This window comes from Globicephala melas, chromosome 18, assembly GCF_963455315.2.
Source record: "Globicephala melas chromosome 18, mGloMel1.2, whole genome shotgun sequence".
Taxonomy (NCBI): Eukaryota; Metazoa; Chordata; class Mammalia; order Artiodactyla; family Delphinidae; genus Globicephala; species Globicephala melas.
Genome location: NC_083331.1, coordinates 64,289,732 through 64,317,172, shown reverse-complemented (window position 1 = coordinate 64,317,172; position 27,441 = coordinate 64,289,732). Strand labels below are relative to the sequence as shown.

General features: G+C 43.6%; 1 protein-coding gene across 1 annotated transcript in view; it reads left to right on the top strand.

The window, feature by feature from the left end:
* The window catches only part of ABCC4 (ATP binding cassette subfamily C member 4 (PEL blood group)), a 214,944-nt gene that overhangs the window by 90,961 nt on the left and 96,542 nt on the right, over positions 1-27,441 (top strand). The window contains exons 12-19 of the mRNA XM_030856904.2: positions 3,415-3,509; positions 3,737-3,823; positions 9,811-9,907; positions 13,124-13,333; positions 14,691-14,831; positions 15,650-15,687; positions 16,081-16,175; positions 17,884-18,030. Coding sequence (XP_030712764.1) covers positions 3,415-3,509; positions 3,737-3,823; positions 9,811-9,907; positions 13,124-13,333; positions 14,691-14,831; positions 15,650-15,687; positions 16,081-16,175; positions 17,884-18,030 — 910 coding nt within the window. The remainder of the gene's footprint in view (positions 1-3,414; positions 3,510-3,736; positions 3,824-9,810; positions 9,908-13,123; positions 13,334-14,690; positions 14,832-15,649; positions 15,688-16,080; positions 16,176-17,883; positions 18,031-27,441) is intronic.

Below are 27,441 nucleotides of genomic sequence, written 5' to 3'. Positions count from 1 at the left end.
AAGGGGAAATGCAAATGTAAAACAGTAAGAAAAATAGCTCTCATTTATTCAGAGTCCATGTGGAAGTCATTTTTCTGTTTGTCACTCACATGCAAGCACACATGACAAGGTGTATGAGTTATTAATCTTTTACAAGGCTCTTTGATGTTACCATCCTCATTTTATAATTAGTAAAACTGAGGCTTGAGAGATGGAATGCCTCACCTCTACATTTGCAGCTCAGGTTTAAGACCCAAGGGGGTCAGTGTTTTGCCCCAGCCCCGTGGGGTGATGGGACCAGTAACTCGGGCCGTGTCCTGGGGCTTCACCCACCCTCGGATGTCTGTGCAGCACAGACTCTGGTGGGAAGGGGCCCCTGCGGGATTGGGCTGCACAGCGATTCTTCTGTACGTGATGTGAGGTTTATAAGCATGGACTGATCTCCCGTTGTGCTGCGTGGTCGGGACATAGAATTGGGGCCCCTCGTGCCCATTCCCTGCTTGGCAGGAAGGGAGGCCCAGGGCGGAGAAGGAGCGGAGAGCAGAGTCCTGGCCCCGGCTTCGTCGCTTGCCTGCTGTCACTTTGGACACGTCCTGTTTCCTGCCTGGGCCTCTGACGTTTCTGCAGCAAAATGAGGGCGTTGGGTCAGAGGGTTTCCAAGAGGTTTTGCTGCTGCTCTGAAATGAAATCTATGTGTCAATGAATGGTCATAAGACCGTTACAGGTAATATTGGTGTCGTGGAATTATTTTGACCTGTAGATACAGAGACCACATGTGTAGTAGGAAAAAAAAGTGTGGTCTTTGGAGAGAAATGGTCCTGAGTAGTAATTTCAGGTGTTTCTCTGTTTCCTTTTTATAAAATGAGGGGGAGGTGTGGGTTTGTTGTAAAGAGAAAGGCAATGTTTGTAAAATGCAAACCTGCCAGGTTTTCAGTAAATACATACATAGAAACAAAAATAATAAAGATTTCTTTTTATGGGTGGTTCCCATAAAATAGGAAAAAGCAGCATTTCTTTTATTACATATCTTAATAACTAGATGCTTTATACTAGATCTAATTGAAGTACGTGTTTAACTTCATTGAGCCGAAAACGTATCTGTAGTTAAAATATAAAGTAATCACATTTGGCAACGTCGAATTAAGCTGATGCCATATTCAAAGTGACCCTATAGGGAGTTATACAACACAGTGTAGGGAACCACCTAATAATGTTTGGCCTGCTGTAGGGATCGTGTTTAAACTGCAAGGCTTAGGAGATAGAAGGTTCAGGGAATGAGTTTCAGTTTCTCTATTTAGTAGGGAAAAAATCATGCGATTTCAGCTGCTTTTCTGAACCTCACCTGGCCTCAGTTTCATCATCTTTAAAATGGAAATCATAGTGCTATCGGCCAAATGGATTTAAAGCTGTGATGAAAGGCAGTTTTATGCTGTTTGACTCTGGAACCCAGCCCTCCTCTGCCAGGGGCTCACGTCAGGTCCCCGTTAAATATTTTAACAGTCTGTTCCATGTTTGTACACGAAGTCTCCAGCATCCCTAAAGGGCCCTTGATGTGCTTCTGGACAGAAGGCATCAAACCAGCGTCGCCATTTCCTAGTTTTCCCGTAGTTTGTATGTCTGCTTTCCATTGAAGATTGGTGAAGAAGAATACCTTCCTGTCAGTGGGAGGAATTGTAATATATAATGAACTCAGGCTTTTCCCCTTTAACCTAATCAGAAAATGGTGGCTGGGAAAGCAGCCTGACTTGGATTTTACTTCAAATCGTCTAAAATGTTTTCCCATTCGTGCTGGTCCTTAAATAGACTGCAGAGCTAACAGCACACTGGAAGTCCTCCTACCAGACTTGCAGAGAGAGCCTGTTTCTTACGCCCTGACTGTGCTCGAGTGGGTCTAAGTGCCTTTTCTAAAACATGGTTCGGGTTGCCGCACTACAGTGTGGTGCTGTTTTGAGAAGGAAACAAAAACAGCATAAAATGGAGGCGTAAAAACTAAGCAGAACAGTTTGCAAGGACTGTCATCAGTGAAACAGAGGCCAAGTAAACTGTGTGTGTGTGTGCGTGTGTGTGTGTGTGTGTGGAAGGCTGGGAACGTATCTTAAAATGGCTTATTGTATCTCAGGAAAACCCAAAGCAAGCGATGGTAGTAAAGAATTAAGGTGAAAAAATGATGAATTTTCATGACAGAGCAATTGCTGCTTTTCATCTGATGCTCCGCATTTAAGCTTTGAGTGTACAGGGCACCTGTGTGTGCCTGTGTGTCTCTGTGGCTGTCAGGGAGGGTTATGACGGGGATGGTCTCTTTCTTTTCCTTGTGGTCATGTGCTATGCGTGTCATGATTCACACTCTGCGTGGATTTTCACTGTTGGTGTGATGAGAAAATAGGCCTCAATCACCAATAGCAAGTTACAGTCCCTTCACGTCCTTATTGCATTCATGGAGGGTGTTTGTGCGCTTGTTTTGATGCTCACAGGATCCTTGAGTTTAGTGATTGTTTCTGCAGCACATTTCTGTAGAAGTTGAAAATGAGACTTAGGGATTTCAAAGGACTGGTTTATCATGGAGATCCCAGTGTGCCACTAGTTCTCTCCCCAAATTTGCTGAAGTAGAGACCAGGAAATGAGGGCTTCATTTGTAGAAAGGTAGTCTGTGTATCCTAGGTTGATGCCTGAGGGGTTTAGTAGAAAACAAACTCTGCAAACTCTGCTTGTCTATGCCAGGATCTGTCAGATGATAATTACAGGCAATCTGAATCTAAGCCTGCTTCATCCTCCAACAGATCTACTCAAACCCCCTCTGAACTGAGCCCTTGTCGACCCCAGTAGTGACTCACTTTCCCTCCTTTACTCCCTATCCCCCTAAGCCGGCTTCCTTTTTCTTCTAGTCCTTAGTACTTGCACTCATGTTAATTTTCCATCTCCCATCACGGAAAGAAACTCTAGGGACTTTGTTTCCTCTTGGATGAATTCCTTGTGCCCAGAACACTGCCTGGTATATAGTTAATCCTCAATAAATGTGTGTCAAAATAGTCAACTGCATAAATGCTGTGAAAAACTACAGAATGAAAAAAAATGAAAAGCCCTGAGAGGTTTTTTTTAACGTTTAATGTTACAATTTAGTCACTATAAAATATACCCATTGCTGTTGATCAAATACTTTTATAAAGAACTGATGCTAGAAGGTTAGCATGATAAGAGGTACACGGGCCTCTCACTGTTGTGGCCTCTCCCGTTGTGGAGCACAGCCTCCGGACGCGCAGGCTCAGCGGCCATGGCTCACGGGCCCAGCCACTCCGCGGCACGTGGGATCCTCCCGGACCGGGACACGAACCCGTGTCCCCTGCATCGGCAGGCGGATTCTCAACCACTGCGCCACCAGGGAAGCCCGAGAACACATTTGAAATCTTTCTCTTTTTCCCCTTTTCTGTCTCCATGTAGGATTTACAGCTTTTGGAGGATGGAGACCTAACCGTGATAGGAGACCGGGGAACCACGCTGAGTGGAGGCCAGAAAGCCCGGGTCAACCTCGCCAGGTAAATGGCGTTTCAGTTGCCTTCCTGCCCCTCCCTCCTCCATGGCTCCTAGTGGAAGCGAGCACGCAGACCCCGCTTACCGGGTGGGCCCTGTGTGAAGCAGGGTCTTGGCCCTTTTCCATGGGCTCTTGGAATGAATAATGATTTGCTGGACACCATCTTGATTCAAAGATGGGACACGGGAAGCTTGAAGCGTCCTTCTCCTGACATCTCTCTACGTTTCCTAGAGCCGTGTATCAGGATGCAGACATCTACCTCCTGGACGATCCGCTCAGTGCAGTAGATGCAGAAGTGAGCAGGCACCTGTTCGAGCTGTGAGTTTGCTCCTGTTTTCTATCATTTCTGCTTTCCAGGAACCCCGCAGAGATCAGGGAAGAGAGCTCAGGAGGGCGTGTGTGCTTCAGGAGACTCGACTCATTCTGCCCTGGTGTCCCTGTCCCCCCTCCCTTCCCTCCACAGCAGATCCGTCCTAGAGAACTTTTGCATGAGGATGAGGTCGAGATAGGAAAATGCAGAAGGAGCTTGCAGTGTGTGGAGGCCAGTGGAGTCCATGCTTTGGGGAGGAGAGGAACAGATGGCAGATTTCCCCTTGCTGCTTGTAGTTGACAACCACACATTGTGGGTGGATCCAGCCCCAGCAGTAAGAAAGGCGACGTACGTACGGCGTTTAAATCAGAGAGTGGGACTCAGTAGCCTGGCACTTGGCTGCCGGTCCTTTTCCTCCATCAGTTGTTTAAGGCATGTTAGAATCCAAGTTCTCAGTAGCGACATAGGGCTTCCATGGAAAGGCCTTGTTGGTTTATGCTTATTATTGTATCGGTTTGGAAATACTTAATGAAGCCTAGAATTTAAGAATGATTTTTCTTCCACCTCAGAGTATGACCTCAGATATTTAACATTGCTTCATGGATGCTTACTGGAATTAATACTTAGACCCACATTGTAGGGTTAAGTTGAATTTCAAACTCGGTATCTAATACCTGGCTGAAATGCTGACTTTCACTTGGAGTTTCCGGAATTTGTTGTCAGTGGCTCTTGTTTGGCCACGGAACCCCAGAAGCAGAACAGCTCTATGCTTTTCTGTGTATCATGTGTCCCAACACACGCTGACTGAGGCCTCTGTGGAGTCTAGACTGGCCTCTTCGAAAGCCTCGTGAACTTGCTTTTTCTGAAACGCCACCCACATCTACCCCACGGTTGTTAGTTACCTTGCTGTTCACCTTGTTAAAGCCAACGAGCCCTTCCAGCTGCACTTATTAAAGCCCTACTGTGTGCACTGAGGTCCATGCCCTTACAGATGTTGTTGCACAAAACCTCTCAGTTTACAGAGGAGAACAGTGAGCCAGGAGAGGGGAAGGACCCACACGGGGCAGAATAAGGGAGACCGAGACGTTCAGCTCTCATTTCTGCCTCTAAGGAATCTGTCTCTATGGAGCTTGTTAAGACAGATGCCTGGGAAAGGTCAGCAGAGTCGCGGTTTAGAGGGTTTGGATATAGGATGGTAAATGCTAAGTGGAAGTAGAAGTGGGCAGCTGTAGGCTTTCAGGTGAAGTTGGAAAGCTCCCTGTGCACTGGCCTTAGCGGGAAGTGCCCTGTGGGCCTGCAGGCTGGAAGGGTTTGTGGAGGCTGAGAATAGGATTCAGTTCCTTTTGCTAAATGGGAAGAAGCAAGGCTGTGAGAACAACAGCAGGCACGTCCTCGCCTGGAGGATGCAGGTTGTGCGGCAGAGAGAAGCAATTTGAAATTTTCGCCGTCAGTTCCTCTTAGTTTGCTAGGGCTCTGTCTGTCCAGGCTGCTCTCACAGGAGACCATAGACTGGGCAGCTAAGACACAACAGAAATTTATCTCTCATAGTTCTGGAAGCTGGGAAAGCCCAAGGTCAAGGCACTGTCAGATTTGGTGCCTGGTGAGGGCCCCATTCCTGTGTCTTCAGATGGCAGAAGGGGTGAGGGAGCCGTTTGGGTTCCTTATATAGGGACACTGATCCCATTCATGCAGGCTCTGCCCTCATGACCTAATCACCTCCCTACGGCCCCATACCTTCACTATGGGGATTAGGTTTCAGCGTATGAATTTTGAGGAAAAAAAACAGTCTGCAGCAGCCTGTTACATGGTGAAGGCTGGAAGGTCAAGATCAAGGTGTGGGCAGGTTTGGTTGCTGCGGAAACCTCTCTTCCTGACTTCCGATGGCATCCTCCTTGCCGTGTCCTCTCTCTGTGTCCGCACGTGATCTGTTCTCTGTCCATGTGCCCTGCTCTTAGGTATTGGGCTCCTCTGTTTCTTTGTTTTTTTTTGTTTTGTTTTTTTTTTTGTTTTTTTTGCGGTACGCGGGCCTCTCACTGCTGTGGCCTCTCCCGTTGCGGAGCGCAGGCTCCGGACGCGCAGGCTCAGCGGCCGTGGCTCACGGGACCAGCCGCTCCGCGGCATGTGGGATCTTCCCGGACGGGGGCACGAACCCACGTCCCCTGCATCGGCAGGCGGACTCCCAACCACTGCGCCACCAGGGAAGCCCGGGCTCCTCTGTTTCTGAGGACCCCAGTCAGATTGCATTAGGCCCAGCGTAATTAAGGGTAACAATTATTTCTTTAAAGGCCCTGTCACCAGATACTAAGGTACTGGCGAATAATGTGTCAACATGAATTTTTTTGGGGAAAAACTTCATTCGCAGCAAGTCCTAAGTAGCATAGTAAAGAGGCTTTCGCAGAGTCAGCAGTGTGAGAGAGAGACGGGTGAGGCCGCCCTGAGCTCTGGGTACTGGGAGCTGGGATTCCACATCCACTAAGCAGGGGCCATTGGCGGGCTCCACCAAAGTCTGTATGTAACTTGTGCTTCGTTTTGGGGTGGTGAGAGAGCTCTGGAGATCCATGGTGCTGATGGCTGACGACAGTCTGAATGTACTGAATGCTACTGAGCTGTATGCTTAAAAATAGTTGAAATGGTAAACTTTACATTATGTATATTTTACCACAATAAAAAAAAGTGCCCAAGTTAGCATTGAATCTTTCAGCACACAAGAGCAGGGCAGCCGACACGTGGCATGGCCTCCAGCTCTCTGGTCTGACCCCCTTTTCCCACCCTCTCCTGATCGTGATTTTATGAATTTTCCCTTAGGGAAGTGCCTTGTGGCTTGTCACGGGTTCAGTGAAAGGGCGCTAATGCCGTGACAGAGGTTCCCCACCCCCCATCCTCCTGGCATCACGGGCAGTTCAGCCTCCCTGTTCCCAGGGTGCTTAATACCACAGAAGTTCTCCCAAGTTCTTCTAACAGAGGCAGTATTTATAGCTGTTGGGTTTAATGACCTTGGATGTACACTTGATAGAAGCAACCTTGTTCAGACTGTTGTTTGCTAATCAGAACCACATTCTCTGGGGAAACTTAGGGCAGGGAGCACGAATGCAATTTAGGAAATCGCTCAGCAGCAACTGGAGAATGTTCTCAACGAGTTAGAAAATTGGATGGAACAGTGTGCTCTGAAAGATGGTGGTCGTGTCGAAGCTTAGTAATGGGGAGTGTTTTGTATTAAAAGTGAACAAAGTGCACTTCTACTTGCTGTTGACAGTTTCCTTCAGTCATGAATATATATTGAAGGTTGTTAAGGTTTGTGAATTTTCCAACTATACGTTGTAAGCCTTAAGTGGATTCTCTCACCTACAGAAGGTTAGAGCCTTAGGTGAACTGATGCAGTCTCACCTGTGTCCAGCTGTGGATCCCGTTTTGGTTCAGAGAGCCCCACGTCGCCAGAGCCCCCGGCTCCTGCGTCACCAGCTCTTCGGGCCTGTCCTGGTCAGATGCCCACGCTGCTGTCCACACAGTTCGCCCTCTCTGCTCCAGCCCCTCACAGACCCCCCTCATGTTCAGGCTGCAGATCCAGGTCCTCAGACGGAGAACGAGCTCCTTTGCCATCTGCCCCCATCAGCCTTTCCAGCTGGCCCTCACACCCACTCGGCCTTCCAGCCGTGCCGGCTTTGTGACGGGCCCTTTCTCACACCTGTCTGTCTGTAGATACTGCTCCCTCTGTGCCAGAGCCCCTGCCTTTCCCTCCTGTTCCTTCAGGGGGAGCCTGTGCCCTTCTGTCTTCCCACAGCCCTCGGTGGGTTGCACTTGACCATTTATCAGTCCTCCCCACCCGCTATAAGCTGTGAATGCATGAAGACGCCTTAGCAGGGCATGTTCTGTCCCAGGACCCTTGGACCTGCTGTGCCTTCTTCTAGGGACGTTTCCTCAGATAGGCTCCCGTGTCACCCCCATCTAAGGCAGCAGCCCCCCTTGCTTTTCCTTCAGAGCACACATCACGGCCCGACAGTGCATTTTCCATACTCGTTCAGCGTGTCCCTCTGTTCACGGTGCGGAGTAGCGTCTGCTTCCTTCACCTGTGGATGTATGCTCGACAGTTAGGACTGTGCCTGGTATCTCACCAAAGCCTGTCGAATGAATGAATGTAGATAGGTGCTCTTTTTCATTCTTATTTGATTCACTCTGCTACGGGAGGTACCCCCTGTTAACACAGCCCTTATATAGGAATATATATGGTATTACAGGATTAACACAGCCCTTATATAGGAATAATGCTTAAAGAACTCATCCCTGAATCAATTATTTCTGTATGGTATGTCTTGGAAATCTTTACCCTTAAAAACTTGGAAGATAGATTATTTTCCTAGAGATTTGGATTAAAAGTCTTAATTAGGAATAAATTTGTAGCCATCAACTGATCACTTTATTGTAATTATTTATATTACCTTTTCTGTGATGGAATTACAGGAAGAAAACATTCTAGAACTTTTGGGTAGCTCTGTCTTGGACATGGCAGCCCATTAGATTTGATTAACATCTGCCTTCAGTGGCTATTGACAGATAATTTTGAATTTAGGAGAAACAATTCCATGAAAAGCTTTAGTGCTAAGTCTGAAAAGGTGTTTACTTGGTCAAGAAATTTAGTACAAAATCTGAACTAAGACATGTCAAAAGGTGAAAATAAGTCCGTTTCGACATAATGGAGCGATGGCGTATGTGTCTACGTCCTGCGCTCTCGCTTCTGATCACAGACCCAGTGTCCAGCGTGTCCCCTTAGGACTTTTCTGTCCTGAGTCCAGAGCACATGACCGCTCGTGGGTTAGGAGGAGTGCAGGCGGGGCTGACGTGTACTGAGCGGATTGGTGGTTTGATTTCTCAGAACAGGTGGGTGAGTTGTCATTGGCCTTGTTTTGAGATGAAGACACTGAGGTGTAGTAGCTTGTCCGACGCTGTCGGGCTCGTGAGAGGGATTGAGCTGCAGTCTGCTGCCTCCAGACTCTGCACCTGGCTCACTCAGCAGGCTGAGCTGTGGCCCAGGTCCCTGAGATTTGCTCTGCGAGGGTCTCAGGCACCCAGCATACACGCCTGGAGCCCTGCCTGTGGTCACCGGGGCCCTGGATCCGGCTACTAGCTTCCCCAGAGGGGTTGTAGACCCCTCTAGGATGAGCCTGGGGCTGAGTCCCTAGGGGTCTGCATTTAAAATGTGGAGCAGTTTGAGGGGTTACTGTAAAAAAAAACAACACTGAAGTTTGAGTACTTGAGGGGGTTTTGGCTAAGAGGATTGGCGTCGGTTGAGCCACTGGATGACTTCCACTGTGACCTGGACCATTTGGACTCTCATCTTTCATTTTCACATTCAGAAAGTTTTCAGTGCAAATGAAATAAGATTTACTTCCTGGATGAGACTGGGAGTGTTGTAGAGACTGATCAAGGCCATGATAGCATTTGTTTTCAATCTAATGTTATTTGGGAAGAAATGTCTACAAAACGCAATCTGGCTAAGGTTACTGAGAAGCTATGACTTTTTTAGGGGGGTTAATATGTACATCATAAACAATCACCTGGGAAACTGTCTACGAAAAGTGTGTCCATTTTTATATGACATAGATCACTCTTCTCCCATTCTCAGCATAGGTGTAAAATAATTCGTATTGTAATTCAGTCAGCTTTTGGAATCTCAGTTTTGCTCCATTGTTTTCACTGTGAGCTATGTAAATAATTGTTAAGATCCGTTTTAGGAAAAACAACTTAGCAGTTGGTGCATCTTTCGCTGGACTGCTTTCTAGAATTTTTTAGTGGAGCTAGATTCAAACTTGCTGCTGACTTGAGGACCTAGTTGAATTGATTGATGTATATTTGTATTTAATTTGTATTCATACTGGTATTTGAAGTAGAGAACTTTGACTGCTGTCTTGTCTTTTTCTCATTATGTTTTCAAATTCTCTGTTTCCAATTTGGAGCACCTCCACTAACGTGCTTTTGCACGCTGTACCTTTTACATTTGTAGGTGTATTTGTCAAGCCTTGTATCAGAAGATCACAGTCCTAGTGACACATCAGTTGCAGTACCTAAAAGCTGCAAGTCAGATTCTGATATTGAAAGATGTAAGTAATTTCTAAAAGTCTGTGCAAATTGCTAGCACTTAGTTGTGTTGAAGGCCAGCCCTCCCCGCAGGTCACTCTCCTTGGATTCTTCATAAACGCCCTTTTCTGCCTCAGTTTTATGCCCCCCTTTTCTCAGAGCTGGTATCCATGGCTTTGAGGATGGATCCAAAGCCCTTAGAAATATCCCTGTTGCACTCTAAGCCACAGAAGCCCTAAACTGTATAAAAGTGCTGCTGCAGAGTTGCTGAATTATCAGTGTTGCTGTGAAAATTGTTAAGGATAATGATGCTATTTGATTTAGAACTTTTTATTTTCCCCTTCCACAACCTAAATCAAAGTGTATTATTTGGAAATTAGAGATACTGAGACATGTTTTTATCCACCTGTTTGTTGTACAGTTTACCTAAAGAGCATCTTTCATTAATCCCAAAATGGGTAACCGAGCACCCCCAGTTAGAGATGCCCACTCTGCTGGTTTACCCAGTTGCTTTGTCTCAGTGCTCAGATCTTTTTATGTGTCTGATACGTGTGAGATCGTGTGCAGCAGGAGGACAAAGCCCTCCCTTCCCAGGGCTCCCATTCTTATGGGGACAGATGTGATGAAAGAGGGGGTGGGGCTGATATCCTGGCTTCCTCCCTGAGGAGCTGGTGCCTCTCCGGCCTGAGGGACACGAGGGTGCGGGCCATCCAGGCACCTGGGGGAGGGGGGTCCTACGGAAGGAGCTGAGCTGGCAGGTTGGAGGAATGGCAGGAAGGCCAGCGTGTCTGAGGAGAGGGAGCAGGGGGCCATGGAGGGCGCTGGTCTCTGAGCAGTGGGCGGCAGGCCAGGAAGTGGGATGGAAGCTACTGGACGGTCCAGAGCAGGTGAGTGATGTGGTCTGAGGTGGGATTTAAAAGATTCCTCCAATGTTCGCTGGACGGGCAACAGCAGAAACAGAAGTCTTGGTATTGTTGAGAAGATTCTAGTTCTGCCATAGCAAAGTACTGAAGACTAGGTGGCTTAAAACAACAGAAATGTATCTTCTCACTGTTCTGTAGGCTGCAAGTCCCAAATCAAGGTGCTGGCAGGGCCGTGCGCTCCCTGAAGGCTCTAGGGAAGAATCCTCCCTTCCAGCTTCTGTGGTTCACCGGCCTTCCTTGGGGTTCCTTGGCTTACAGCTGCAGGACTGTAGTCTCTGCCTCTGATGTCACGTGGCCATTGTCCCCGTGTCTGTCTTAGGCTCTTCTCTTCTCATAAGGACATCAGTTGTATTGGATTTAAGGCATCCCTACTCCAGAATGACGCCGTCTTTCCTTCATTACGTGTGCAAAGAAGCTGTATCCAAATAAGGCCACGTTCAGAGGTGTCATGTTTAGGGCTTGAACATATCTTTTTTGGGGGGCCACCATTCATCGAATGCACAACAACTCACGTGTTTGGGGGTTGAGTAGAGATTATTGAGAATTTTGCCGAGTTAGTGGTTGTTTTATGCTTCGCTCCTTGTTTGCCTGTGTTCCTCAGCACTTCCATCGTGAACCCTTGTCTGTCCCAATAGGCCCTCACTTATGAAATGAATTTCTGCCATAAGAAATAGTATTAAAATGCAGATCCTCTATTCCTCCCTAAATCGGGGCCTCAGATTCTTCCAACTTGAGGATAATGAATTTCATATGCAGAGACATGATGCTAGTGTGGTAAAGCTCCAGCATTAGCAGTATTAATGAGCACAGAATCGGTGATTGTCAGTAACCTGGGCGACCAGAATAACCAGTGTGTGGATGTGTCAGGGCCCCCTTATTGCTTGTTCTGAGGAGACCACCCTCAGCTTTAGTACTGTCAGAACGAGCAGTTATCCGCTGGTGAGCACCCTTGGGTGAGTTGGGGTCCATCCTTACTGTTTGCCTGGTCCCTCTCTCACAGTAGTGAGGGGGTGACTGCCTCCCCATCCCTTCAGAATTATCAACGTTTGGCTGCAGAGTAAAATTGCTTTCTGTGTGCCACTAGTCATTTCCCTGTGCATCTTACAGATAACTAAGTAGAAAGTTGTAATTTCCTTAAAGAAGGTGTATGCATTTTGCTTCCAAGTGGAGCAAGACACAATATATCCTGAATAATTTTCTAGTTCTGCAGTGTCAGGTGGTACCCAAAGGCTTCACTGGGTTTCTCCCAGTGGCCCGCCTCAGGGGATAGGGTGAGAAGGGGTATCAGCTGGGGTCCTGGCCCACCTTCTTCCATCTGTCTTGCCTTCACCAGAGATGCCCTCCTTTGTTTAGTTTTTTTTTTTTATTCTCTCGTTTTAAAGTTAGTTTTATATATATATATGTATGTATAAACTTTTTATTTAATATTGGAGTATAGACAGTGAACAATGTTGTGATAGTTTCAGGCGCACAGCAGAGGGACTCAGCCATACTGCCTTAACCAGAGCTGCCCTCCTTTGTTTAGTTTTGCATCCTGGGATTTCCCATATTTTGTTTGCAACTGAATGAATCAGCTGTGTCTTTTTTTGTATGGTGAAAAAATAGAAAAAATCTTCTGCACATTACTTTATATAACTTTGTAAGTGAGGGAAACTGCAATGATGTGTCACATGTGTTGAAAGAAAATGATTAGACTGGCTGTAGTTGAAGCAGTTGCCTGATTTGGGGAAGACTGGCTGCTTGTGATGGGTTGTTCGTTCCTAAGTTCTTTCTCAGACTAAAGTGCATTGGTTCTGGCTGAAGTTTTCGCTTGTGGCGTGGGGTACCAAGGCATTAGAGCCATCCCAGTCTTAGGGCCTCCTTGTTTAGCTACTTTATCAGGTGGAATATTGAATTTTCTAACTTCTGCGTTTGTGGGGAGGTTGTAAAGACCATGAAGACGCTGCAACGCCGCTCATGGGTTCTCTCAATTCCCATGTTGTCTAAACAGACTATATTGATACTCCCACCAACATCTGTGCTTTCTGCTTCCCTGAAGATGCCCATGATAGTTACGTCAGTGGTCTGCATTTTAAATTCCCGATCACACATTTCTTTCATATCCCCCAGTACCTAACGCAGGGTGTGGCAGAGAACAGAATGCTCAGTTCAGTTGAACTGAACTGGATTTGTTAACCAGAGTTTCAGATCTAAGGATCATTTTTTTAACAAAAATCATACTTTAAGATTAATTTACTTCTCTTGACCAGTATTTACATTATATTAGTATTATCAAATGCAAATGCATTCCTTTCAAATTCTTTATTGTTCTTTTAGGGAGAAATGGTGCAAAAGGGGACGTACACTGAGTTCCTGAAATCTGGGGTAGATTTTGGTTCCATTTTAAAGAAGGAGAATGAGGAGACTGAGCCATCTACAGTTCCAGGATCTCCAGCTCTGAGGAATCGCACCTTTTCCGAGTCCTCAGTTTGGTCTCAACAGTCTTCCAGACCCTCGTTGAAAGATGCCGCTCCAGAGGACCAAGATGTGAGTTTGTCATCCTGCAAATGCCCTGGTCTGTCTGCTCTCGGTGGACTCGTGGACCTTCAGTCTTCTCCACTCGTGACATCTTCGTTTGTCCCAAAGTAGATCCTAAGCTGCCTAGGCCTTATTCCGTGGAATTGGTAGAATTAAAAGGGCATGCAGGGAGCAAGCCTGATTAGGGTTCTTCTTTGGGTGTAGGGTCGAGAATCTTATGGACTCCAGTAGTGGGTCTACTGCTATGAATTCCAGGATGCATGTGATATTGACATTAGAACTCTTCATGTTACCATAGTTAAAATCGTACTTGCTCTGGTAGACCCTGGCTTCCCTTGTTCATCCAGAGGCTTAATTTGAAGAACCCCTCATACCCAGCCTGCTATGACTTACATTAAATCAGCTATGGTTCCTACATGTTGGAATGTTCTGGCAGTGCAGGTGACTGATGGTGGTATTTTTCCCCATTGTCAGATGGCCTGTGATAGGCCAAAGGTAGCATGTCCAAAGGACCTGACACATAGTAGACACTTTGGAGTTAGTTCTTGTCTGTCTTTCTTATCTTTCAAGACCGAGAACCACACCTTATCCACCTTGCATTTCCAGTGGCCAGCATAGAGCCCAGGACATCCATAGCCCATGTGACTCTATAATGTATTCTAAGTCCTCCAGACAGAAATGCAGAAATGCACTAGATCTCCCTTAGAAACATGCACAGGTGTTCCTCGATATCCAATCCCTCACTCTCCAAACCCGGGAGCCTGGATGATTCTGATAAGTATTCAGATTAGTCACTCACATTCCAAACTCAGGAATCCCTCTCTGAAATTCAGGAACCAAACAGATTTGGATCATATGCTGCTCCCCTGCTATCCAAACTCACATGTCTCCAGCTCACACTGTGAACTCAGTTTACTCTATTTAACTAATATTTTGAACCCACACTTTGTTTTATGTTTCTATAATTGAGTGACACAAATAAACTAGAGGGGTATTTTAGCTACATAACATTTTGTATAATTATTTTGGAAAAAGCTTCTGCATTTATAGTTTAATCAGTTATGTTGTAAGGGGGCTATCAATCATGGTGTTCTAATTTAAGCAAAGGTCCCCAAGAACATTGTGCAAATGGTATTCCTTATCTCTAATAGATTCCTAGAAGTAGCATGGTTGGGTAAATGCATACATGGTTTGGCTAGATACTTCCACACCTTTCTCTGTGGGAGGTGGACCATCTTGCACGCTCCTATCAGCATATAAGTTGTGTCTCTTTCCCCACAGCTTTGCAGTGGAGGTCACTGTTGAATTCTAAAAATTGTAGGGTTCATTATTTATATTTTTGTCTCTCACTGCCTTTCCTTTCCAGACTGAGAATATACAGGTTACACTATCTGAGGAGAGCCGTTTGGAAGGAAAAGTTGGTTTTAAGGCCTACAAAAATTACTTCACAGCCGGTGCTCCCTGGCTTATCATCCTTTTCCTTATTCCAGTAAACATCGCAGCTCAGGTAAGTAAGGACATTTATTTTGATTTGTGCCCTGAGGTTGATACTTATAATACTCTTTATACTGTATTATTTATTTTACTGTATTATTATTTTTAATATGTGTATTAAGGGATTTATTTCAGAAAACTGACTCCATGAGATTGTGGGATCTAGCTGGGTGAATCTGAAATCAGAAAGGCAGGTGTGCGGGCTGGAACCCCAGGCAGGAGCTGACCCTGCAGTTTTGAGGCAGAATTTCTTCCTTCTCCAGGAAGCGTCAGGTCTTGCTCTTAAGGCCTTCGTCTGACTGGAGAAGGCCCATCACACTGTTCAGGGCAATGTACTTTACTTAAGTTCTGACGATAGATGTGAACCACATCTACAAAATACCTTAACAGCAATATCTAGATGAGAGTTTCACTGAGTCACTGGAGACTGGGCTAGCCAAGCTGACACAGAAAACTGACCATCACAGTACCTGTCAAGCTTTTTTCCTTTGAAAAATCCTGACATTTACACAATTATTAACTATATTTTGCAGTCCACTGGGATTTGCGCTGAAAAGCGTTAATATGTGCGGAGCAAAATAAGTGAGACTTACTGGGTGTTGTGTGTCCGTGACAGAGAGATTCTAGGAAAAATATGAAGTCTTTTAAAGATTTTAAAATGTCACGTGCCCTTCCCTGACCTGTGGTTCTCTGGGATGTGGGGCTTGCCCCGACCTGAGCTGGAAGGACCGTGTCCGTTCTCTGGAGCCTTTCCATCACCCATTCTAGTGAGTGGGGTTTGGAGGGGGTCAGTCATGTCACTGTTTGAGTGATTGTTGTTTCCTGCTCCAGGTTGCCTACGTCCTTCAGGATTGGTGGCTTTCATACTGGTGAGTGATTCCTGGTCTGACCCAAAGTGCTAAAAAATCGACACGAATTCTCAGTTTCCCACACAGTCATGGGGGCGGGGGGATGGGGCTTGTTTAGCCTCCTCTTCTGATCCGCACATAGTTTCCCTGAAGAAAAGTTAAAGTTCCTGCTGGTGGGTGTGACCCTCCCATGGTCTCTCCTGATGTCTGACCCTTAGCGGGTTCCTTACAGACAGTTTTGAGAACTGTAAGTCATGATTCAAATTGAATTTTTATAAGGTAGACAGACACAGGGCCTTGTGAGCTGGGAAACATTTTCCAGCATAAAACATGACCCCTAAATCGAGGTTCATTTTTTTTTGTATTTACCTAATTCCATCTATTGCATAATGTTTTTTCTTCCCTGTTCCATAGGGCGAATGAACAGAGTGCCCTGAATGTCACTGTTAATGGACAAGGAAATGTAACTGAAAAACTCGATTTATACTGGTACTTAGGAATTTACTCAGGTAAAATTGAATCATCTGGTCTATTATACGAGAGTCTGAGGTGCTTACTATGAGCCTGTGTGAGCAACTAGGGCTTCCAGGAGTAATTCAGTAATGTCTTAACAGATTAAGAGTCTGAGTCGCATTTATTCTGTGAATTAATTAGAATAATTATTTTTAAAATCTACTAGAAGAGAGAGGTTGAATGAAAACTCTTAATTTGCTCTGTACTGGATTGTGGAAGTTAAACCAGGATTGCACATTCAGAGAACCAGCCACTGGAAATATGTGGCTATTGTCTACTCTGATAGGTTGCTGTAGCTAAATCGTATATCATTATATGGATGGGCGAGAGGATTAGAAACGGATCCCCACCCTGTGGTTCGGATTGTTCCAATTCTTTCTGAATAAACCTTGGCTTTTATGGACCTTGGATGAAATCCTCTGGCAGCAAGGGCCCCCACGTGAAAGCATTCCCTCGTAGGTATGCAAAACTCCCCTTCGCCACATTGCTCATCTCTTGGGCTTCACTAATTACTTAAGAGAGAAGCTAAGCAGGGAGAAATCCAGTGTCTGGGAATTAGGATTCCGAGTCTTTCTTACCTTGAGATCACAATGTTATCGTGTCCGCAACTGTGCGATTAATTTAACTTCTGGCTTGCCAGGCTAATATTAACATGGCTGTCTGTTTTCACGAGAGTGCCTAGAATATATGTAGCTTTTAAAAGGAAATCCTCATCTAAAATTTTAAATATTCCCGCAGGAAATACTCACACAAGCCTTCTGCAAAGATAGAGTGAGTTATCTTTGTAAGAACATACTCGCTGAAATTTTGTGTGTATTTCGTTGATCTCTTGCTAAGAAATCTAAGCCCATTAGCTGTTTACCTTCTCAGTTGGTGGACTATGAGGGCTTAAAGGAAGAAGGAAGGGATTTTGTTATACATTCATATAGGATGGTGGGCTAAGGAAAGTGCCTATTGATGGAATCCAGGAATTTGAGCGGTTTTCAGGGTTTAAATAAGTGTTGTGTCATCTAAAGGGAAAAAAGTACTTGGTGGAATATTTATTACAGAAGTTATTCTATTTAGCATTGTGAGTTCAAAAGATCTTAGGGGAGGGTATTTTAATTTTTAGGTGCATAGTAAGTACTCATATCACTAACAAAACGGAATTTAAATGATTATTTATAATTTGTATTTTTCTTGCAATTCAGTTAGTTAGAAGTAGATTTTCTGCTTGAAAATTAATGTGGTATTGTCAGATTCTTTAAAGCTACTTGGGCTTTGTCTACAAGGAAATGGTAGTCAATCATTTCTCCTGTTACCTGTTAATTCACATGCTGTTACCAAAGCATATCACAATATTAGATCGAGACATGTTGTAATTAGTAAGATTTCAAATGCGAAGAAGGGACCATCAACTACTTTTAAAAACTGTCTTTCTTCTGAGCTTTCAGTAGAATGTATAATTGAATTAGGAAATCCTTGAATGAAATGTTATTTTACACTTGATGTTTTTCCCCATGAGGTTTCTGTTTAATGAGAGGAATACCATGATTTTTATATTCTTCTTTTTAAATGTACCTTGTGAATGCATTAAACTCTTTTAGAATCCAGATGCTTAATGGAATAAAGTATTTACGTAATATCTTTATAAGCTGCGTGGCATGGTTTAGCATCCTTGAAGAAAAGGCAGAGATCTTGTGCTGAGTGTTTTCTCTATTTCAGGGTTAACTGTATCTGCCGTCCTTTTTGGCATCGCCAGATCTCTGTTGGTTTTCTACGTCCTTGTTAGTTCCTCACAAACTTTGCACAACCAAATGTTCGAGTCCATTTTGAGAGCTCCAGTATTGTTCTTTGATAGAAACCCAACAGGTAAGTCAGACACCAAGTTTCTCAGTAAATATGTCTTGTTATCGTACTTAATGCCTGATTACGTTTGATATTTGAGATGCTTGGAAGAAAATCACTGCATGTTGATCCATTTTCTACAAAAAGCTTTGCTGCTGTTTTTTGCCTATGAGAGGATATCTGAATATAGAGGCATATAAGCTTTTATTCCAGTTTATGTGTGTGTGGAAAGATAAGTGTATGCTCACTTTGCAGATGATTTAGGGGCCGATTTGTTGTGTGGCAAATGAAACACCCTACATTTGATGCAAATATATTTAAATATTTTTGGCTAGTTGCTAAAATATTGGCTGTGTTATATTCTGTCAAGGTAGGTTGTCTGCTAGAACCTTCTTATAATGAATCTCTACACGACAGGCTGTGTGTTTCTTTCTTTCATTTCCCATCTGCTTGTGGAATCACAGAGCTCTGGCATGTGCCGTGACTATGACGTTTACCTAGAATGGTAATGAAAAATTAATTAAAACCCAAGATTAGTGAACTGTAAACATCCTTTTCAATAAAATTAACTGTGTAATTTACATTGGGCTTTTGGTGGCATGTAAGAGGCCTTGTGGTACACAGCAGGTGGGTCTTCAGTAGTAAGTTTCTGGATATGAGTGTCCCTGGAGGTTTTTCAGTGGTTGCTTCCTCCACACTCAGGCCTTTGACCCGTCTTGCTCCTGACCTGGGCTCCTATGAAGAGTTAGTTCATCAGCATACATGCCCTCTCTGTTCACTTGGTTCGACTTGTGGTGAGGCCCAGGGTGGCTTTGTTTTTGCAGGCAGTGATTGACAGTACCTTTCAAGGCAGGGATGTGGGCGGGAGGGAGGACAGGAGTAGCCTTGGCTTGGCCATCAACTAGCCATGTGACCAAGGCCAAAGCAGATACATACTGCTGAGCAGGCGAATCTCAAGGCAGGATGTTGTCTGCCTTGTTGTAAACGTATGGACTCTGGAGCCAGCTGCCTGGGTTCAGTTCTGCTGCTAGTTACTAATAGTAATAGTCCGTTAACGTGATATTAATATTTATGTGTTGGTTATTTAATTTCTCTGTGTCTCAGTTTTATCTGTAAAATGGGGGTGCTCTTCACACACTCCTTAATATATTGATACTGTTAGAATTAATTAGGTTAATACATTCACAGCGCTTAGCATACGGTCAGTGCCTAATGAACCTTAGTGACTATGAATACATGGTATCTGGGAACATCCTCTCCTGTGAAATGGGAACAACTGCTGCCCCTCCTGTTTCCCAAGACTGTCGTGAGGATTCAGGAAGACTGTGCAGGGCGGCATGTTGTGCAGATTTATTCAGCACGTGTTGTTTAGTCCAGGCACTGTGCAGAGCACAGGACGGTAAACGGCAGAGGCCCACACAGATCTCGTCTTTTTATGTCATCATCATGCAAAAGTGATTGGAGGATGATGTGCTATTATGGCTGTGAAGTTGCTTCAATTTGTCAGTTAATGTGAAAACTACAGCCATAAAGTTGGGAGCAGTAAGTGGGACTGGATGTCTGTTATCACAGCCTCTGAGTGCTGGTGACCACAGTTAACCAGGCTCTTCATGTTCAAGACCTGTAGGCTTCTTCAGACGCTGGTTTATTTGTCATTCAAGGATTTGGGACCACGTTTAAATCTTTGAGGTCACTCATCTTAGAGCAGCCGGCACGCTCGTGTTTACCTTGCCTCCCCCTCCTGTATGTATTAGCAGGACTTGATTCCTTCAAGAAAATACAAGCCCAAATAAGTACTACAAACATAGGCCTAGTTTGCCCAAAAGGTTTAGGGGCCAAGAATTACTTATTTACTCTTTTAGTGGTAGATGAAAACTTTTTTTAATTAAAAATTTTAAGTGATCGAATTTAATTTTCTGTTTGGATAAAAATTTTGTGCTTTTTACAGTTGGAAAAAGTACAAATTCTTACATGGGTAAGAATTATGCCTCTTAGTTGACATTATTGATTGTGTATAACCTAGTAATTATATAATACTTTTTAAAACTCCCCTCTACAGTAGAGAGATGGACATGCTTGACTTTTACGTTGCATTAAATATCTGCATTTGATGCGTCCAAGTTCCCAGCATAAAGTTGTGGCCCCTGAGTTCCAGAGTATGTTCTCCAGGTAGCGTGGAGAGATCAGGAAGCATATCCTTCCATTGTCAGAGCACACTCTCCAGGAGACCCCAGGGGTGAGTAAGTTTCCTGTGAGTTCAGGATCCTGACAGCCTCCCAGAGTTAGAAAAGGGAGGGAGAGGAAGGACTTTGGCCAGTGTGTAGAGTTGGCATGGTGACCGATGGAAGCTGGAAACTCCAGGCAGAGGCCCATCGGATCTGCCCCATACCCAGTCTGGCTGGGATTTGCAAGCAGTTCGCCAGAGTTCCCTTCTGCCCACTTGTGCCAGTAGATTCTCACTGACCCTGAACTGGATTGTCACTATGCCTTTTATACATTCATCCATTGGTGGGAATGCTCCAGATGTCCCGTCTCCCTTCTCATGCTTCATCTCAGATCCTCATGAACTTTGTTAGACGCTCGGGTACTCTGCACTTATGCTAAGAACCAGGCCTCCAGGGGAAGTTCCTGAAACACGGGTTGTCCTACCAAAGTCCCAAGTTCACTTGTATTTTAAGAAGGAGGGCAGAGTCAGCCTGGCAAGTGTGCGGTTCTTCTGTATAGCATAGTTTCTCTGCCTGCAGTTGAACATTCCAGGAAGCCGATTTTAAAGAGGGTTCCATCCCTCTAAGCTCCAGTGGCTATGTTACTCTCCATTTTGAATCCTTGTATTGGGCGCATGAAGTTTACTTAGTTTGTTTATGTAATTTGATAGCCTATTGCCTACGGGTCTTTCATAATCTGTTCCTTAGACTGGCAGAAGCAGTGTTTCCTTTTTCTCCTTTCTTCTCACCTTCCCGTTAGCTCACCGTCTCTCTGCTGCGCTTCCTTCCTTCCGTGTATTTTAGTAATGGCACTGTGTGTGTTTATTAAAGTGCCACACATTTCCGGGGGCCCCGACATTTCTTACACGATTTGACTGCAGCTGGATTTGAACAGTATAGAGCCTTTGCAGATGTGGGCTGTGTCCCTGTGCTGTTTGCTGCGTCCACCTCTTCCTAGCCAATCTTTGTCTTTTATCACCAAAGCTGCATTTCACTTGTATCAGATCTTCATACACAGGTAACGCAAATCTCAGGTCAACAGTAAATCAGTTAGAAATTTAGAGATCATTACTATTTTGAATCCAAATTGTGTTTCCGTTGAACAGGCAGAAGTTGTTTTATTTTCTACATCTGGCACAAGAGGGCAGCATGATCTACATTATTTCAGGGATATAATGTAAGGGGCACCTTATTGCAAGATCTGCTTTTTTTGTATTAAAGATTTCTTGGAAATTCCATTTTTATGTCTTGAATCTTTGTATTTTGTAGTATTGATACAGAATTTTAAAAACACTGTTGTGGTTTATTATGTGTGAAACAGTAAACTCTTGTTGTCCTGAAATATCTAGCATTTCAAACAAGGTATTTAGATCTCTCTTTTTTTTTTTTTTTTTTAATAACAAGTTTGGTTGTTTTTTTTTTTTTCGGCTGCGCAGGGCGGCATGCAGGGTCTTAGTTCCCCTACCAGGGATCGAACCTGCCCTCCTAGCCGTGGAAGCACGGAGTCTTAACCACTGGACTGCCAGGGATTTCTTAGCTTATGTGTTGTACCCTAGTCACTGGAATAGACTGCTGTTGACTTTTTTTTTTCTTGGCTGCTTTGGTTGCTGCGCGCCGGCTTTCTTTAGTTGCGGCGAGCAGGGGCTATTCTTAGTCGTGGTGCACAGGCTTCTCATTGCGGTGCCTTCTCCTGTTGCGGAACATGGGCTCCAAGTGAGCCGGCTTCAGTAGTTGTGGCACGCAGGCTCTAGAGCGCAGGCTCAGTAGTTGTGGTGCACGGGCTTAGCTGCTCCGCGGCAGGTGGGATGGGATCTTCCCGGGCCAGGGATCGAACCCGCGTCGCCTGCATTGGCAAGTGGATTCTTAACCACTGCACCACCCGGGAAGCCCCGCTGCTGACGTCTTGACTGGATATATTTTAATTCCTGAAGGGTAAAATACGGTCAGTTGTAGGACCTGAGTCAAACATGAGTTTTGTAAGAAATATGACCACACAGTTTCTTCCATTTTCATCCATGCCATCAGAGTCAGCAGAAATATTTTATTCTTATCAAGTGTCTAGAATTTCACCCTTTGTTTTGGAGAAAAGATGAGAAGAGGGTTGTCCTGCTTTTTCATGCCTAATCCTTGTGACAAGACACTTGGCTGAGTGCTTGGAGTGCAATGGATTCCGGATAAATAATTGTTTATTTTCTGTCAGTTTGCTAATTTGGCTCTAAGAAACTGTGCCACCGGCGTTGCTAGATGTTGTATTTCTTCTCTTACGGAGACGCGAAGTTAATTGGATTGTGGCCAGTATGTTCATTTCACGCAACTTATTTTTCTGCAGTGTGCGCACACGTGTTTGTTCACTTATTTATGCATTCAGTGTAAAAAGAAAGGTACAAATGTATATCTTTAGTTTTTCTTTACAGATCAAGTTAAGTTAGAGCTAACGCATTATCAAAAGAGAAAAAGTACTAATTTCTTTTGTTCTTTTTATTCTTCTGGTAGCACTACAGTCTAAGAGAAGACATATTCTCTTATCTTCTGTAATCAGAACTCTAGAATTGCCCTAAGGATTAATATTTCCAACTTGACTGAGTGGGAAATGAGGCTCTGCAGATTTCACGCATGTAAAATACCCCGAATTAGGATGTGCATCATGTAGGAATTGAGGGTTGGAGCAAGGAGGAGGGTAGTGGAGGTTTGAACTATTGCCGTTTCTTTAACCTGGAAAGGGAGTCCTTAGCCTCCACTACAAGTTGCTAATGAACTTGTGAAGAAGTGAAAAGTGATTTGAAAGCAACGTGGTGAGCTTTTTGTAGTATCAGAATAACCCTCTTGCTCTAGTATTTATAAAATCGGTTGTCAACAGACCACTGCCTTGCTAGAAAAAAGAGTCATCCGTAGGGAAGAATAATAATTGCAGGGATACCTGTCTGTTTATTCAGTTCAAATGACCACTGAGGTTAGTGCTAAATGCATATTTTTAACAAGTATAATATTTCAGAACTGTCAAAATTACCTTGATAATAGGCCTGTTAAATTATAGCTCTATAAGTTAGGAGGTAAGATGGCTCTGCTTAGCACACAGTAATCTATGCCTGTCCACACAAGTGATTCTGCTGAGCAGGTAGCATGTTAGAACAAGAAATACTGGTCCTGAAACCTCTGATTTATGGTAGGTGTTGTTTTGACACAGCATCATTCAGACGATTTACAAGGCAAGGCTTCGTGTTAAAATACTTCACCAGTGTCATCATTCGTCACCGACATAAATATTCAGTAGTGATGCTGGAAAATTGGTAATACGCCCATTCATGCCAAATCACTTGCTATGTTTCCTTTCAAGTGAGATCTGTTGTGGATATGGTTAAAAGAAACTATGATTTTTCTTCCTTGAGAGCAGATGAGCTGTAAGTAATTGAGAATAAGAATAACAACTATCCTGACAGCTTTCATGTACTCATCTTGCCTAGGTTGCTTTTAATTCTGGCTTAAGTCCTACAGCCTCACCCTCCCCCCCCCCCCCCCCCCCCGCCTTTGTTTTTCTTCCCTTTCTTTGCTTAGTGCACATTGTAGAGAACATATTTATATGTACATTAGTTAAAGAGGCTTTTTGTGTTCAAAGGAAGAAGTTAGTCATCATCTGAAAAGCTTTGTTGCAAAACTAAAACACACATTTCCCCTTTCATTTTTCCTTGTTAAAAATAACAAATGCAAGTGACTATAATGGGAATAACACAAAAGATTTCATCAATCATGATGATTCTCAATGGCCACATAAATATTACTTTTTCAGGTTTCAATTAAACAGCTAATAGTTTGAAGTAGGTGTGGTAATTAAATCCTGTTGGGTTGTGACATATTAAAAATAATGTTTTTCACGTAACAATGGTTATATGTACTTAAAGTCTTATCAGGGTGATATTAAGTCACATTTTATGGGTGTTGCGCGTTTACTGCTAATAGTATCATAGAAGCCTTTGTTACGAGTTTAAATAGTTACATATATTTGATTACCATTGTTATTTTGTCAGTAATCTCTATAAAGGTGATTATTATAGCACTTGTCCACACCTGGTAAATATTGCAACATTTTGGTGTACATTTTAAATCTATTAGAATGTTCTGATTACTCTTTATCCATTTTTTTTCTCTGTTAATAGTCATACATGGAAATACGGACAATTTAGTAACAGAGAAAGCACTGTCGTTCTCCAATAAAATGTTAAAAAGATACGATTTGAGAAGCTTGTACCTTGTTCGATGTGCTAATGGTACTGTCCCCGGAAATTGTTAAGGATGACATTTTACTTGATTGCATTTAAAACTTTTCCAACATCGTAGGATATAGAAGTTCTCCACTTCATTTTAATATGTGTTGTCTCAACCTTCAGCTTAATTGGAGCCAGGCGGTCTTTGGTACCCAGGACTTCACTGCTGTATTCCAGTTTCTGGTCTTAGTGTGCTCAGTAGTTTGGCATTATTTTATGGGATGTATGAATTATAGTACAGTTATCCCTTGGTATCCTCGGGTGGTTTGTTACAGGACCCCTGTAGATACCAAAGTCTGAGTAAGCTCAGTGTCCCTAATACAACCTATGCACATCCTCCCATATACTTTAAATCCCTGCTAGATTACTTACACTTTTACTTATATAAGCAAATTCAAGTTTTGCTTTTTGGAGCTTTCTGGGATTTTTTTCAAATATTTTTGATCCATGGTTGGTTGAATCCAAGGATGTGGAACCCATGGATGGGAAGGCCCAAGTGTAAGTGTAATTCAAATACTGTTATTTAACAACACCTGCCTCCCCAGACACACACACAGACACACACACACACACACAATTACTTCAACCTTGTAGCTGTTTGTGACAGTCAGAAAATACATCAAAGTAGTTTTATGACACAGTTCATTGCTTTTGTACAGCTATTTCAAGAGAAACTGGAATAGTTCTTCGAGGTCGGATTCAACAACAATAAACATTAAGTATATCAATTTCCTGGATTGAAAATTCCATATGGTTTTGCTTTACGGCCAAGTCTTTCCCCTCAAAGATTTGATTTCAAAGCTCTCCTATGACACCATGGGGCGAAGTTTGATTTTCATTTTCTAGCTGGAGCCTTCATCTTCTGTTACCATTTCTTCCCTGCCTCTCCTTTATTTTAAACATTATTATTATTTTGCCATGAAGAGAATGGGAAAAAATCCAAATATTAATAACATTGAGCCAGCAATGTTTTATTTCACATAAAGTTATGTTTTAGTTAATTAATTGATTTATTTTAAAAATATTTATTTATTTGGCTGCGCCAGTCTTAGTTGCGGCATGTGGGATCTTCTTTGCCGTGTGCGGGATCTTCTTTGAGGCGTGTGAGCTCTTAGGCCTCTTAGTTGTGGCATGTCGGGTCTAGTTCCCTGACCAGGGATCGAACCCGGGCCCCCTGCATTGGGAGCCTGGAGTCTTAGCCCCTGGACCGCCAGGGAAGTCCCCATAAAGTTATGTTTTTAATCTCTATAGTATTTTTCGCAAGTACAAGTAAATTATAATTTAGGTAATTATGTATTGACTGCCTGTCTCCTCTGTTAGCCTTGTGCTCTCTGCCCTCCTAGAGTATATCTGTGGTGTTACTGTGAAAGCCTCCAAGTCAGGATTGGGCAACTGTAGCTGCTTTGTAAGTATTTGTTGACTGGATAGAAGAAAGGGTGTTCAGGAGTGTATTTGAATCTCTCCATGCCATGATCTCGAAGAACAATGGAAGTTTACAGTCTTGAAAGAACACTTGGTGTTTATATTAAATTGAATTCTTCCTTATAGTTTATTTTCCAAAGTAGAATTTGTAATAGATTATTTATGGTGGACTTTGTTTTTGGTGTTTGATGGCATGAAGAAAAAAACCACCCATATTGGTTCTTTGGAAGCTGCGGCTCATAGAACCAGACTATGCAAGGTTCCAAGTTCTCCTAATGCCAATCAGTCACGGAAATGAAACTGTCGAACACCTAATACGTTCCCCTGTGGTTTAGTTGTGCATTGAAGACGAGTCTTGGCACTTAAGAGGGTTAAATATTTCATACCTGGTAGTTTTACCTTATAAACTACAGTCCCTTAAGAAGTAAAGAGGGGGAATTCAACCATTTTAAAATGTCAGTAGACATTAGTAAACTGTTATTAGACAGGGAGCTCAGATGTAGGTGGAGATGTTGCAGCGTTCCTGCTCCGCTAGAACAGAGCTTTGGAAGAACTGTCACTTCACTTTTAACTGGGGCTTTTTTACTCATCAAAATGACCATTTATTGGTCATTTACTGGTTGTCAGTTGTGGTCCCAAGCACTGGAGCAAAAAGTCCTGTCTTCAAGGCATTTGCAAATTAAAAAAATTGCCGACAGTGGATTATTTATTATTTTTTTTTTAATCTAGTGTTAATATTCTACAATTCCATATAGAAAAGGTACAGATTCAGAGGCCTGTGGGCTCTTAGTTGTAGCATGTGGGATCATAGTTCCCCGATCAGGGATCGAACCCATGCCCCCTGCCTTGGGAGCATGGAGTCTTAACCACTGGACTGCCAGGGAAGTCCTCTTTGGGCTTTTTAGAAGTGTGTTACAAATGCTTTGACAGTAGGTAGAACATAAGCAATGACATTTTCTCCATAAGTAATGGTATCATGAAATCAACTATGATCTGTTGAGTGTTCTTTTCATTCTTGGTAACCACAATTATTCTGTGAAGAATTTCCCCCTCATATAGATAGAAAGTCCATCTGACAAGCTTCAAAGTGCACTTTGAGTGGAAGTTTATTAAAATACTGTGGTTAAATGGAAAGATGTCATGAAATCAAGTTCTCTGTTCTGGAAATATTTTCCTTTCATTTCTTTTTTGCATCTGCATTTTAATAGATTGTATCACACGGGGAAATGTTTCAACCTCTTGAACACCTGGAAAGTCTATTTTAGACTTGTTATGTGTTTAAGAATCTTTATCCAGACATTATTCCAAATACAGTCATGCTCCTCATGATGGGGAATCCTGCCTCTGGGTCTGCTGCTGGGAGAAGGCAGTGCCACCGAGCAGCGTGTTGTTAACACGTCAGGAGAAACCAGAGTACCTGCCCTGGTTGATTTTCAGCCCAAGTTCCTGATTTTGGGATGTTTAAGTCAATATTAGTTAATGATTTCTCTCTGAACTTCAAGTGGATGTTTCTAGAAGTGATTTTTTTTTTTTTGCGATACGCGGGCCTC